The 15,735-nt window shown below is 48.0% G+C and overlaps 1 protein-coding gene across 1 annotated transcript in view; it reads left to right on the top strand.

The window, feature by feature from the left end:
• LOC138801140 (ectonucleotide pyrophosphatase/phosphodiesterase family member 7-like) overlaps positions 1-15,735 on the top strand; it is a 40,020-nt gene that overhangs the window by 21,264 nt on the left and 3,021 nt on the right. Inside the window, exons 4-5 of the mRNA XM_069983660.1 lie at positions 955-1,216; positions 2,516-2,621. Of these exons, the coding sequence (XP_069839761.1) occupies positions 955-1,216; positions 2,516-2,621 (368 nt within the window). The remainder of the gene's footprint in view (positions 1-954; positions 1,217-2,515; positions 2,622-15,735) is intronic.

The following is a 15,735-nucleotide window of genomic DNA, read 5'->3' as shown; positions in this document are numbered from 1 at the left end:
CCTACAGTACGTTATCAAGGGCTGCAAGCATATTGCTAATGATGTCCCTTGCTGCACAGTCATCAAGGCATGCAATAGGCTCGGTAAGTGAGTGCCCATCTAGCAGGTCAGGCAGTGTAATACAACCCTTAGGCCTCCTTTACATGACTGTATATTTCTATCCATATACTGTCTGGAGTCATTATGGATCAATAATTATGGACAGTATAGAAACCACTGCACTCAACAGTTTTTTTTATGGTCCACATAAAATAGGACATACTTTTATACTATCTCTACTTGCAGAATAGACTCCATAGAAGTCAGTGAGTCCATGCTTTTAATCCATGATCTGTCCTGGGGTCCGTTTGGCAGGTGATGCAGTTATTGTCCTAAAACACAACTTTTAAACTTGCAGCCCTGTGTCAAACTGGTGTGGCCTAGAGTGTCTGTGCATTAGGCTGGCACAACCTCTCTGTCCCTCCTCCCCACCCTCTTCATCATTAGGAATGCCCTAGCCAGGTATTCTCCTATTACTTACTTGTCTGAACACTGCAAAGTTGCCTTAATGATCCGGTCCATGTGCCATGCTCACACAGGTGATGAATAGTAGAAAATCTAGAGCATTCTGGAGCATTCCTAATGATGAAGAGGGTGGGGAGGAGGGACAGAGAGGTTGTGCCAGCCTAATGCACAGACACTGTAGGCCACGTCAGTTTGACACAGGGCTGCAAGTTTAAAAGTTGTTTTCAGGACAATAACTGCATCCCCTGCCGAACGGACCACAGGACAGATCTTGGACAGCTATCCAAAGGTACAAGCGGTTTGGGGTGAGCGGCTTGTGGGTACAGAGTCACTTTAAGGCACCTAGAGCTCGATTTGGATGGGAAAAAGGAGATATTTGTATGGTATCTTTTACCCAGCTGCCATGTATATTCTGCATGTTGCTTATCCAACCCTTCCACTCTTTTTTAGCGACTAATATTATATGTTAACAAAGGAGACCATGGATTTGACAACAATGAAATGGACATGAAGATGATATTTCGTGCCTTTGGACCAGATTTTAAAAAGAATTACATTGCAGAACCATTTGATAGCATTCAAATATATCCCCTGATGTGCAAACTCTTGGGTGTCATTCCAGAGCCACACAATGGGTCTATTGCAGTTACTCAAGATATGATTGCAAGTGTGGCAGAAGCGCCGGGTGAGAACAATAGCAACAGTGCAAATAGTAAGTAACAATTTTTTTATGAACAATTTAGCTTACTTAACCCTGTAGTGGCCAATGCAATGTTGGACTTTTTACCCAATCTTCATTTTTTTCATCATTTAATTTGTATGTATGTCTTCATTTACATAGCTCATCTTTTTAAGTCCAGACGATTTTAAATGGGGTAGGGGGCACTTTGATCAGAGCTACGAACCTACCTCTCCCTGTGCCCTCGGTCAGCAGAGGGACCAGCCTTGGCACCCCCGGGGCTCTGGGATGGACATATCACGACCCCGCTGATAGAATCAGGCAGTGACTCGGGTGAGACGCCGCTCAAGTCACTGATTGGCTGAGTGGCCAGTCCATCAGCCGGGACAGGCATTTTCCCCCAGAGTCCAGACATCATCACAATTTGGAGGAAAATGCCTTCCGGCGGGGGTCTCAAGGCCGGTCTCGCTGCTCACCACGGGCATAGAGAGGGGTTTACGTTTGGACTCCTGATCAAATTCTTCCCTGCCGGCTGCCAGATTTTAAAATTGGCCGGGCTTCTCCTTTAATGCAGTTTGGATTATGGAGTATACTTTTATTCTCTGGGTCAATATGATTATAGTGATACCTAAAGTGTATATTTTGTTTGCGAATGGAACTGACAAACAAAATAAAGTTAAAGGATTTGTTCAGAAAGCAGAATACTGCTGACACCTTCCAATACTTGCTCACTTCCAATATTCCCACGTCTCAGAAGTAAACCCTTGGAGACATGAGGGGTATTTCAGGGTATTTCATTGTATGTGGGCAAAACCAATATCTGAATGATGTTGTCACAAGATTGGTGCAACTTTTGTTCATCTCGTGTGGGCATGGGAAAGTAGTTTGTACCATTTAGTGGTTGATAATCGAGTGTTACTAAGAAAATGTGCTAAAAATATCTAAAAGTTTTGCTACTGCACTCTACCTCCGTCTCCATTTGCGCCATGGTAGCTGCTTTATTTATTTTTTTTGAAGGGTCAGTCTTGGGGATAGGGGTATAAACACGTTTTAGTAAGAACGTTGGTCATTTTACCAGAGACACTCATATATAGTGGTTTGGCCTAGCCATATTTTTGTGAATTTCCAAATCCTAGTGTAGTTTTGTAATTTTTCTGCTTGAATTATATTGTCATTTTAGTAACTGTATGCCTGGGGTCTTTTTATATTTATTGTTTGAGAAGTGGTAACAGACAACTTATTTTTACTTGTATCTTGACACTTTCTTTTACTTGTATCTATTGTTAACAAATATGTTGTAACAAAACTGTTCTGCTTTTTCTAATTTTATAGCCGATGCAGTATCTGTGGCGGTGATTGTGCTATCTGCAGTATGTGGAGTGTTCCTGCTGATTTTCCTGTTTTATGTGCCATATACAGCTGTGAAGAGGAAGAAAGGGTAAATACTGACAAATTCTAGAAAGGCTGTGTACAGTACATGGTCTCATTTCCATATTTTAACACTGTTTTTGTTAAGGTAGCATGAGGTAAATAGAGTTAAGAGGACCTTTCACCAACCCCCCAGAAAGTTACTACCTTCAAATAGCTTAGGGTACCCCAGTTACACACCTATTTACAGTTTTATTAGTGCCTTTCTATTCTTAGATTTATAGGTTTATAGTCTGACAAGTCGGGGAATGATCAGTTGGGCATGAACTTAATTTTATTAATGGGAGTGATTATCAGGTAATGAGCTTGATTATACAGTTAGGGCCCATTTACACAGAAAGATTATCTGACAGATTATCTGCCAAAGATTTAAATCCAAAGCCAGAAACAGACTATAAACAGGGAACAGGTCATAAAGGAAAGCCTGAGATTCCTCCTCTTTTCAAATCCATTCCAGGCTTTGGCTTCAAATCTTTGTCAGATAATCTGTCAGATAATTTTTCTGTGTAAATGGGCCCTTAGGCAGCATCAATGTTTTAGATTGTGGGCCATGTATACCTAATACACATCCACTCACTATATAATCATAGCCATCACCTGACAGTTACTCTCATTATTAAAATGCATGCCATCTAAGGATTCCTTAAATTGTCAAACTATTATCCCATATATCTTAAAAATCAGAGGGCATAACATGGAACTGTAAAAAGGTGACCCTAAAATATTTGATTAAGATTAAAACATAGATGACTTTTCTGGGATCTATTCCAGTTTTTTTCTTATTAGAAATTAATAGACCATGCCTCTCATCCCTATGGCCTCATTCACACGTTCAGTGATTTTTTTGGGTTGCAAAACCTCCCACTATTTTTTCTCTGTGACCCGTAAAATAATCTTTATTTGCATCCGTTCCTGTATCCGTTTCTGTAAAATGTGAACTGTACTAGTTTGCATAGATTTTGATCCGTGATTGTTACGGATGTCATGTGATATCCGTGAGGTCCGTGAAAAATATGGATGCCATAGACTATTGGTCATTTGTAATGCAATCACAATCTGCTCTAAGACATGTCTTTTTTTTTTTTTTATAACGGATTAAAATTAAAACAGACTGTTTGAATAGCTCAATAGAAATTAATGTTCTCTAACTTGAAACAAGATTACAGATGCGTAATTACAGACAACTTTACGGGACATGTGAATAAGCCCTCTTTCACACGTTCCGTAGTTCTGTCTGCAATTCCCTTATAAGTTTAAATGGCCCCATTCACACATTCATATGTGCTATGAGCCATGATTCAGTAAGATGTGAAGGTACAATAATTTTGAAGTAGAAATACAGCAGTATTTTCAGTGTAATAATGCGCTCTATTGACGTCAATGGCAAATTGGTCGGCAGTGCACACACTATTATAATGAATATGCTTATTAGTTATCAAATGCCTTTGCTTTTTTTTTTTTTTTACTGTTCACACATGGGCCCCATTACACAAAGCAATTATTGGCTGAACATGCTGATCTTGCCCTGTGTCATAGGCTCAGCGATCGGTCAATAAACAAGCTTTAAAGTAAATGATAAAAGAAAAGGGCCACATGTGCAGGTCAGCCAAAACAATAAAACCACTAAAAGTGACTGAAGCAGCAGCTGAAGTGGAGGCGCTCAGGCCCTCCTATAGACACACTGTGGGAGACTGGGAGAAAATTATTAGAATTGGTCATTTGCTGACCACATCTTTCATAGCAATACTGTTCACTTCAGTGGTCTCTTTTGGCAGCCACAGCAACAGTCACAGCCACAGCCACAGTGAATGCATTATACACCAATGGCTTGAGGAACACAACAAAGAGTTTAAGGTGTCTACTTGGCCTCCAAATCCCCCATCTCAATCTAATCTAACCAGCATATCTGTCAATCTGTGGGATATACTGGAGGCCATACCCCACAACCTACTAGACCAGGATCTAACATCTCGGTGCCAGATACCACAAGACACCTTCTGAAATCTTAAAGGGGTATTCCACCCCCTCTTCCCATCTTTCTAGCTGCTGCTGTTCCTGGGTTACAAGTTTTCCTAAAAGCATGTCTATATCCAAGATAGCACCATCTGGGAAATTACATTTCCCATCATGCAGTGCTTCTCCCTGATTGGTCCGTTTGTACTCACCCCCTTAGCTTTCTTTACTGCTTACTGCTGGTCATTAGTGCATTGCACAGTGAACATAGGACTGTGCAACGGAGAGCAGCCCTGACAGAGCAGACAAATCCCTGACAGTAGTGAAATCATTATAAAATATAGTATTATATACCTTCAAAGCAATGGCGTAGCTACCATGAAGGCAGGGAAGGCAGTTGCTATGGGGCCCCCGGACTACAGGGGGCCCGGGGGCCGCCTTGCCCGTCTCCCCTGTCTTTAAGGTAGCTACGCTACTGATAGCAAAGCACCCTTCCCGAAGGGAGCGTCTGCAATCCCCTCTGAAACACCTCTGCACCTCCCCCGGACACAGGCTCAGAGCGTCCTGCACCAGTGTCCCCCTCTCCACAAGTGGAACTGTCCCGGGACGTTCCGCTAAGCCCCGCCCCCAGCGCGGCAAGCCCCGCCCCCAGCGCCCACCGCGGGTGGGATATTCGCTCATGGCACAGTGCACAGGGCCTGAGGAGGAGACACAGCAGGAAGATGGTAACTATCACTGCCAGCTGGAAGACACTCAGCTTCCTGGTATCCTGTATAATGGGGGTCACCAGCTTCCCTGGCATCCTGTATAATGGGGGTCACTCAGGCTCAGCTTCCCTGGCATCCTTTATAATGGGGTCACTCAGCTTCCCTGTTATCCTGTATAATGGGGTCACCAGCTTCCCTGTTATCCTGTATAATGGGGGTCAACAGCTTCCCTGGTATCCTGTATAATGGGGTTACCCAGCTTCCCTGGCATCCTGTATAATGGGGTTATAAAAGAAAAAATGTCTGCTCACCCAAACACGCTGTGGTGGTTAACTCAGTTAGCAGTGGTATCCTGAAGCACGTGGAAAAGCATTATAGCGGGCTGCAACCCGTATGGCATCCAAAAAAGGTAAGTGTCCACAGCTTCTAAAGTATAAATATTTCTTTATTTGCGCATCAAAACATAAAAGACAAAACAAAAAGTGAGCAGTGAGCTAAAAAACGTTGCGAGGTCCTCCCTCTTAATCATGGCAAAGTCAGAACATCAGTAACAGGTTTTTATGTTGCCGCATGTGATGCAAATGAAGGAAGGAACGCCCATCAAAGAGGAGGGGAGATCTCACGTCAGATAAATCACATGATCGACTTACAAAGAGTATATATGTACATAAAATAACTGACGAAAGATACAAAATAAGTAAAAATAACAATGACATTACATTAATGAATAAGTAACACTGATAAATATCAGATTAGAAGATTAGTAAATATACAGAAGGTCTGTTTTGTAATTCAGACCTTTTGGAAACCTTGTGTCCAACAGAAGAATCCACAGGGCTTCTCGTTTGCGCAGTAGGGAGGTCCAATTACCGCCTCTCCTAGGTTGATTAACCCTTTCAATCGCGCTACTACGGAGACTACTGGTATTGCCAGAATGGCACTCTACAAAATGTTTAGATAAACCTGATAGGGATCTAGTTGATCCACCAAATGTATGTGACCTGATATCTGTCAAGTGCTCCCCCACTCGGATCTTAAGTTTCCTAGAGCTAGAGCCCACGTATTGTATGTTGCAAGAACAACATCGTGCAACATACACTACATGGGTGGTGTTACAGTTAATAAACGACTTAATAGTGTAGTTGCGACCTGTACTGCATGAAGTTATGGTGTGACATTTTTCTGTAAATTGGCAGAGGCTGCACCGCGGTACCGCACACTTAAAAAATCCCTGTACCGCAAGCCAATTTTGTGTGCTCCTGCCCAAATTACCTGAGGAAATATCACTGGGTGCAAGTATATTACCCAAAGTTATACCCCGTCGTGCCACGCACCTAATACCCACATCAAGGGCCGATTCACATTTTTTATCATGATATAGTAAGGGTAAATATTTATTCACTATTTTGCAAATGTCCCGAAATTGTGGACTATATCTGGTGGAAAAAACTATGGGGTTTCGTGAAGGCTGGTTGGATGAGAGGCTATTCACACTGTGGTTCTGTGTAGCAAATCCACTCAATGGGTCACTGTTCACATTATAAACTGGTGTGTCATGTCTATCTTGTAGATGGAACAAGCGATCCTTTTTTTCGGCTATGACTCTAGCTCTATCAATTACATGACGTCTATAACCTCTAAGTAAGAGGCGATGAGTAAGTTGTTCTGCCTGATATAGATAGACATCCTTGTCTGAACAGTTTCGTATGAGGCGAATAAACTCTCCTATTGGCAGGTTTCTAGTTACGTGTGATGGGTGACTACTAGTGGCATGGAGCACCCCATTACCTGCGCTCGGTTTTCTGTACATCTCAGAATGTATTTTCCCCTCTACAAACCTCAGGGTGACATCCAGGAAAGAAATAGATACAGGTTCAAACTGGAAAATAAATTTTAGACCCAGGGTGTTATTGTTGATAAAACGCACAAAATCAACAGCCTCCTCATGTGAACCACGCCAGACTAGGAGGAGATCGTCTATGTAGCGTCCATACCTACCGACGCTACATAGACGATCTCCTAGTCTGGCGTGGTTCACATGAGGAGGCTGTTGATTTTGTGCGTTTTATCAACAATAACACCCTGGGTCTAAAATTTATTTTCCAGTTTGAACCTGTATCTATTTCTTTCCTGGATGTCACCCTGAGGTTTGTAGAGGGGAAAATACATTCTGAGATGTACAGAAAACCGAGCGCAGGTTATGAGGTGCTCCATGCCACTAGTAGTCACCCATCACACGTAACTAGAAACCTGCCAATAGGAGAGTTTATTCGCCTCATACGAAACTGTTCAGACAAGGATGTCTATCTATATCAGGCAGAACAACTTACTCATCGCCTCTTACTTAGAGGTTATAGACGTCATTGTCACGGCCGCGGCGGCGTCCCGCGTTCCGGGCCGCCGCCGCGACCGCTTCCTGCCCCGTGCAGCAGCCGGTGTCCACTGTCAGGGACCCGGCGCTGCTATTACTTCGGCCCCGGGGGGCGCCTCACCTCTCCACGCTCCTGCCTCTCGCTGTGCCGGCCGGCGCGCGCGTCCCCGCCTCCTAGGGCGCGCGCGCGCCGGCTGTCTCAGATTTAAAGGGGCAGTGCGCTCCTAATTGGTAGTTGCACCCAATCACTCCCCTATAAATCCCAGCATGCCCTGTCCCCTGTGTTGGAGCCTCTACATGCTTCCCATAGCGTTGGCCCAGCCCCCTGTTGTTCCTGTGTCCTATTCCGCTATCTGGTCCCAAGTCCCTGTTCCTGAGTCCTATCCGTTACCTGGTCCCTAGTCCCTGTTCCTGGTTCCTATTCCCCTGTCACTCCATCTGTTCCCGTGTTCAGCCTGTCACGTGCGCTCTCACCTGCAGACCATTGCCTGTGCCATCTCCTGCCACGCCTCGCCTGTCGACACCAGCAACCAAGCCAGGGGTAGCGACCTGGGGGTCGCCTGCCGCAGCAAGTCCATCCCGCCTTGCGGCGGGCTCTGGTGAAAACCAGCGGCCCCTTAGACTCCGCCCCCTGGTGAGGTTAGTGCCATCGCTGGTGTCGGTCCAGTGGATCCACTACTCCAGGCGTTACAGTAGGCTCCAACCATGGATCCCGGCGAGGTGCCTGATCTCCGTGACGTCGCCAGAGTGGTCGCTCAACAGGCGCAACAAATCCAGAAACAGTCGCAGCAGATCCAGCAACTCACTGCCGCCTTACAGCGCACACCACCTCCTGACGCTGTTTCTACACTCCGACTTGCTCTCCCAAGCAAATACTCTGGTGACTCTAAGTTGTGCAGAGGATTCCTGACTCAGTGCACCATGCATATTGAACTTTTAAGTAGTCAGTTTTCCACCGAGCGCTCTAAAGTGGCTTTCATCATCAGCCTATTGGAGGGTAGAGCCCTGGCCTGGGCCACGCCACTGTGGGACCGTGATGATCCTGTTGCTGCCAATCTCCGGGCCTTCCTATTCGAGTTTCGCTCTGTCTTTGAGAAACCTGCCCGTGCTTCTTCAGCCGAGACTGCTCTCCTCAACCTCTCTCAAGGGAGCTCCTCTGTTTGTGACTACACCATCCAGTTCCGTACCCTGGCGGCTGAATTGGACTGGAATGAAGCCGCTCTAATAGCCACCTTCAAGAAGGGCCTATCCAGTCAAGTGAAAGATGTGCTTTCCGCCCGAGACCTACCTACCTCCCTGAACGAACTCATCCTACTGGCCGCCAGAGTTGATACTCGTTTTTCGGAGAGGGAGGAGGAGGTTCGGCATGAACATCTACTAAGCCGTTCCCGTCGCCATCCCCAGCTGGCGCCGGTTTTCCAGAATCCTGACTTTCCGATGTCCCAGCCCTCTCCTGATATTCCTATGGAGGTGGAACGGGCTCACCTGACGCCTGATGAAAGAATCCGTCGTCTGGAGTTGAATCTCTGTCTCTATTGCGGTGGTTCTGGTCACTTTCGGCTGAGATGTCCCCTACGTCCTCAAACGTCCGGAAAATGCTCGCACCTAGGTCCGGTGGGACAGGTGTCCCTAGGTGTGAATGCCACCCTTCCAAGTCTGTCTATGCCAGTTTCCATCCGGACTCCCTCAGGACAAAATCACCAGACTACTGCCTTTCTCGATTCTGGGTCTGCAGGCAGTTTCATTGCGGCTACATTGGTCCAAAGATGGCAGCTACCCGTGACCCGCCTAGCCAGGCCCCTGACTATCTCCTCGGTCACGGGCGAAATTCTTACCGACCGTGTGTACTACCAGACCGCACCTTTAGTCCTCCAGGTGGGTCCTTTACATCAAGAAAAGATATCCTTCTACGTCCTGCCCCATTCTACCCCCACCGTTCTCCTGGGACTCCCTTGGCTGCAATTACATGCCCCTAAGCTGGACTGGAGAACCGGGGAGATTCTCAGTTGGGTTCAGGACTGTTCCAGCCAGTGTCTCAAGTCACCTCAGCACCGCACCAAACACTCTATGTCCTATTACCACCGGGAGAACTTTCAGAAGGATCTCTTCCACAAACCCACATCCCCTTGCCACGTTATATCTCCTGATCGTCTAGTACCAGTCGTCACCTCTACTCTTCGGAAAGTACCCCCCGGAAAGACCCATGTTCACCCTGCGCTTCGAAGAGGTATTTTGAAGTGGGGACATTCCTCATTGGAGGCCAGGCACTCTGGAGTCCGTAAGACCGGCCAACGGATCTCCCGCCACTACTGGTGGTCCAGTCTGTTCCAAGATGTCAAAGACTTTGTGGCTTCCTGTGCCATCTGCAGGCAAGAAAGAGGGGGAGGCCAAAGGGGGGGGGTACTGTCACGGCCGCGGCGGCGTCCCGCGTTCCGGGCCGCCGCCGCGACCGCCTCCTGCCCCGTGCAGCAGCCGGTGTCCACTGTCAGGGACCCGGCGCTGCTATTACTTCGGCCCCGGGGGGCGCCTCACCTCTCCACGCTCCTGCCTCTCGCTGTGCCGGCCGGCGCGCGCGTCCCCGCCTCCTAGGGCGCGCGCGCGCCGGCTTTCTCAGATTTAAAGGGGCAGTGCGCTCCTAATTGGTAGTTGCACCCAATCACTCCCCTATAAATACCAGCATGCCCTGTCCCCTGTGTTGGAGCCTCTACATGCTTCCCATAGCGTTGGCCCAGCCCCCTGTTGTTCCTGTGTCCTATTCCGCTACCTGGTCCCAAGTCCCTGTTCCTGAGTCCTATCCGTTACCTGGTCCCTAGTCCCTGTTCCTGGTTCCTGTTCCCCTGTCACTCCATCTGTTCCCGTGTTCAGCCTGTCACGTGCGCTCTCACCTGCAGACCATTGCCTGTGCCATCTCCTGCCACGCCTCGCCTGCCGACACCAGCAACCAAGCCAGGGGTAGCGACCTGGGGGTCGCCTGCCGCAGCAAGTCCATCCCGCCTTGCGGCGGGCTCTGGTGAAAACCAGCGGCCCCTTAGACTCCGCCCCCTGGTGAGGTTAGTGCCATCGCTGGTGTCGGTCCAGTGGATCCACTACTCCAGGCGTTACAGTCATGTAATTGATAGAGCTAGAGTCATAGCAGAAAAAAAGGATTGCTTGTTCCATCTACAAGATAGACATGACACACCAGTTTATAATGTGAACAGTGACCCATTGAGTGGATTCGCTACACAGAACCACAGTGTGAATAGCCTCTCATCCAACCAGCCTTCACGAAACCCCATAGTTTTTTCCACCAGATATAGTCCACAATTTCGGGACATTTGCAAAATAGTGAATAAATATTTACCCTTACTATATCATGATAAAAAATGTGAATCGGCCCTTGATGTGGGTATTAGGTGCGTGGCACGACGCGGTATAACTTTGGGTAATATACTTGCACCCAGTGATATTTCCTCAGGTAATTTGGGCAGGAGCACACAAAATTGGCTTGCGGTACAGGGATTTTTTAAGTGTGCGGTACCGCTGTGCGGCCTCTGCCAATTTACAGAAAAATGTCACACCATAACTTCATGCAGTACAGGTCGCAACTACACTATTAAGTCGTTTATTAACTGTAACACCACCCATGTAGTGTATGTTGCACGATGTTGTTCTTGCAACATACAATACGTGGGCTCTAGCTCTAGGAAACTTAAGATCCGAGTGGGGGAGCACTTGACAGATATCAGGTCACATACATTTGGTGGATCAACTAGATCCCTATCAGGTTTATCTAAACATTTTGTAGAGTGCCATTCTGGCAATACCAGTAGTCTCCGTATTAGCGCGATTGAAAGGGTTAATCAACCTAGGAGAGGCGGTAATTGGACCTCCCTACTGCGCAAACGAGAAGCCCCGTGGATTCTTCTGTTGGACACAAGGTTTCCAAAAGGTCTGAATTACAAAACAGACCTTCTGTATATTTACTAATCTTCTAATCTGATATTTATCAGTGTTACTTATTCATTAATGTAATGTCATTGTTATTTTTACTTATTTTGTATCTTTCGTCAGTTATTTTATGTACATATATACTCTTTGTAAGTCGATCATGTGATTTATCTGACGTGAGATCTCCCCTCCTCTTTGATGGGCGTTCCTTCCTTCATTTGCATCACATGTGGCAACATAAAAACCTGTTACTGATGTTCTGACTTTGCCATGATTAAGAGGGAGGACCTCGCAACGCGTCGGCGTTTTTTAGCTCACTGCTCACTTTTTGTTTTGTCTTTTATGTTTTGATGCGCAAATAAAGAAATATTTATACTTTAGAAGCTGTGGGCACTTACCTTTTTTGGATAATGGGGTTACCCAGCTTCCCTGGCATCCTGTATAATGGGGTCACTCAGCTTCCCTGTTATCCTGTATAATGGGGTCACCAGCTTCCCTGTCATCCTGTATAATGGGGGTCACTCAGGCTCAGCTTCCCTGTTATCCTGTATAATGGGGGTCACCAGCTTCCCTGTCATCCTGTATAATGGGGGTCACTCAGGCTCAGCTTCCCTGGCATCCTGTATAATGGGGGTCACTCAGGCTCAGCTTCCCTGGCATCCTGTATAATGGGGTCACTCAGCTTCCCTGTTATCCTGTATAATGGGGGTCACTCAGGCTCAGCTTCCCTGGCATCCTGTATAATGGGATCACTCAGCTTCCCTGTTATCCTGTATAATGGGGTTCACCAGCTTCCCTGGCATCCTGTATAATGGGGTCACTCAGCTTCCCTGTTATCCTGTATAATGGGGTCACCAGCTTCCCTGTTATCCTGTATAATGGGGGTTACTCAGGCTCAGCTTCCCTGTTATCCTTTATAATGGGGGTCACCAGCTTCTCTGTCATCCTGTATAATGGGGGTCACTCAGGCTCAGCTTCCCTGGCATCCTGTATAATGGGGGTCACTCAGGCTCAGCTTCCCTGGCATCCTGTATAATGGGGTCACTCAGCTTCCCTGTTATCCTGTATAATGGGGTCACCAGCTTCCCTGTCATCCTGTATAATGGGGGTCACTCAGGCTCAGCTTCCCTGGCATACTGTATAATGGGGTCACTCAGCTTCCCTGTTATCCTGTATAATGGGGTTCACCAGCTTCCCTGGCATCCTGTATAATGGGGGTCACCAGCTTCCCTGGCATCCTGTATAATGGGGTCACCAGCTTCCCTGGCATCCTGTATAATGGGGTCAGTCAGCCTCCCTGGTATCCTGTATAATGGGGTCAGTCAGCCTCCCTGGCATCCTGTATAATGGGGGTCACCAGCTTCCCTGGCATCCTGTATAATGGGGTCACCAGCTTCCCTGGCATCCTGTATAATGAGGTCAGTCAGCCTCCCTGGTATCCTGTATAATGGGTTCACTCAGCTTCCCTGCATCCTGTATAATGGGGTCACTCAGCTTTCCTGGCATCCTGTATAATGGGGTCACTCAGCTTCCCTGGCATCCTGTATAATGGGGTTACTCAGCTTCCCTGGTATCCTGTATAATGGGGTCACTCAGCTTCCTGGCATCCTGTATAATGGGGTCACTCAGCTTCCCTGGTATCCTGTATAATGGGGTCAGTCAGCCTCCCTGATATCCTATATAATGGGGGTCACCAGCTTCCCTGGCATCCTGTATAATGGGGTACACTCAGCTTTCCTGGCATCCTGTATAATGGGGTCAGTCAGCTTCTCTGCATCCTGTATAATGGGGTCATTCAGCCTCCATGGTATCCTGTATAATGGGGGTCACTCAGCTTCCCAGCATCCTGTATAATGGGGGTCACTCAGCTTCCCTGGCATCCAGTATAATGGGGTCAGTCAGCCTCCCTGGCATCCTGTATAATGGGGGTCACTCAGCTTCCCTGGCATCCTGTATAATGAGGGTCACCAGCTTCCCTGGCATCCTGTATAGTGGGGTCACTCAGCCTCCCTGGCATCCTGTATAATGGGGTCACTCAGCTTTCCTGGCATCCTGTACAATGGGGTCACTCAGCTTCCCTGGTATCCTGTATAATGGGGTCAGTCAGCCTCCCTGATATCCTGTATAATGGGGGTCACCAGCTTCCCTGGCATCCTGTATAATGGGGTCACTCAGCTTTCCTGGCATCCTGTATAATGGGGTCAGTCAGCTTCTCTGCATCCTGTATAATGCGGTCATTCAGCCTCCATGGTATCCTGTATAATGGGGGTCACTCAGCTTCCCAGCATCCTGTATAATGGGGGTCACTCAGCTTCCCTGGCATCCTGTATAATGGGGTCAGTCAGCCTCCCTGGCATCCTGTATAATGGGGTCACTCAGCTTCCCTGGCATCCTGTATAGTGGGGTCACTCAGCCTCCCTGGCATCCTGTATAATGGGGTCACTCAGCTTTCCTGGCATCCTGTATAATGGGGTCACTCAGCTTTCCTGGCATCCTGTATAATGGGGTCACCAGCTTTCCTGGCATCCTGTATAATGGGGTCACTCAGCTTTCTTGGCATCCTGTATAATGGGGTCACTCAGCTTCCCTGGCATCCTGTATAATGGGGCCATTCAGCCTTCCTGGCATCCTGTATAATGGGGGTCACTCAGCTTCCCTGCATCCTGTATAATGGGGTCACTCAGCCTTCCTGGCATCCTGTATAATGGGGGTCACTCAGCCTTCCTGGCATCCTGTATAATGGGGTCACTCAGCTTCCCTGGCATCCTGTATAATGGGGTCAGACAGCCTCCCTGGCATCCTGTATAATGGGGTCACTCAGCCTTCCTGGCATCCTGTATAATGGGGGTCACTCAGCTTCCCTGCATCCTGTATAATGGGGTAATTCAGCCTCCCTAGCATCTTGTATAGTGGTCAGTATAATGGAGGTCACCCTCCTGGACTCTCAGCTTTCCTGGCATCCTGTACAATGGGGTCACTCAGCTTTCCTGGCATCCTGTATAATGGGGTCACTCAGCTTCCCTGGTATCCTGTATAATGGGGTCAGTCAGCCTCCCTGATATCCTGTATAATGGGGTCACTCAGCCTTCCTGGCATCCTGTATAATGGGGGTCACTCAGCTTCCCTGCATCCTGTATAATGGGGTAATTCAGCCTCCCTAGCATCTTGTATAGTGGTCAGTATAATGGAGGTCACCCTCCTGGACTCAGAGCTGCTCCAACCAGTAGGGACTCCGAGTGGCCTGCTACCACTCACCCACCCCCACCCCAGGGCACAGCGTCTCAGAGCTGCCAAAGGCAGGGGGATAGCTCCATATTGCCGGTACAGGTAATATGTTGGGGGGGCCCCATACACTTTTTTGCTATGGGGCCCCATGAATCCTAGTTACGCCCCTGCTTCAAAGCATTCAAACACCTCCTGGCATTATACACCTGCACCACCTCCTGACATTACTAATGCAACACCCCTGGTATTGTACTCATGCTGGGGGGTGGAGGGTGTCAGAGAGGGAGACAGAGAGTGTCCAGCAGTGATCAGCAGCAGCATTGGGAGGAACCAAGGAGGCAGAGGTGGAAGGAGAGAGGGACAGTAGAGGGCCACACCGTGATCTGAAGCAGAAGTGGCACGCACAGGCCGCAAAGGGGGGGGGGGGTGTTTGCTGTGAGAAAGGGAGAGTGTACTGCAATGATTACCAGCGGCACCGGGAGAAACCGAGGATGCAGAGGTGGAAGGAGAGAGGGAGAGAAGTGGGCCACATACAGTCATCTGAAGCAGCAGCAGCAGTGGGGGTTCTGTTGTCAGAGAGAAGAATGTTTACAGTGATCATCAGCGGCACCAGTGGGAACCAAGGAGGCAGAGATGGAAGGAGAGAGGGAGAGTAGAGGGCCACATACAGTGATCTGCAGCAGCGGAGGCGTGCATGGGAGTGTTGCTGTGAGAAAGGGAGATGGAGAGTGTCCTACAGTGATAATCAGCGGCACCTGGGGGTAACTGAGGAGGAGGTGGAAGTAGAGAGGGAGAGAAGGGGGCCACACACAGTGACCTGTAGCAGCGGCAGCATGAGGGGGACAACAGAGGTAGAGAGAAACCTAGAGTACCACACAGTGATCTTCAGTGGCAGCGGTCAGGTGTCCTCCATCACTTTTGTGGGCAGAGGAAGGAGC

Source organism: Dendropsophus ebraccatus, chromosome 9 (assembly GCF_027789765.1).
Source record: "Dendropsophus ebraccatus isolate aDenEbr1 chromosome 9, aDenEbr1.pat, whole genome shotgun sequence".
NCBI lineage: Eukaryota > Metazoa > Chordata > Amphibia > Anura > Hylidae > Dendropsophus > Dendropsophus ebraccatus.
Note: the sequence above shows the minus strand (reverse complement) of the source record. Positions and strands in the feature narration are given on the sequence as shown.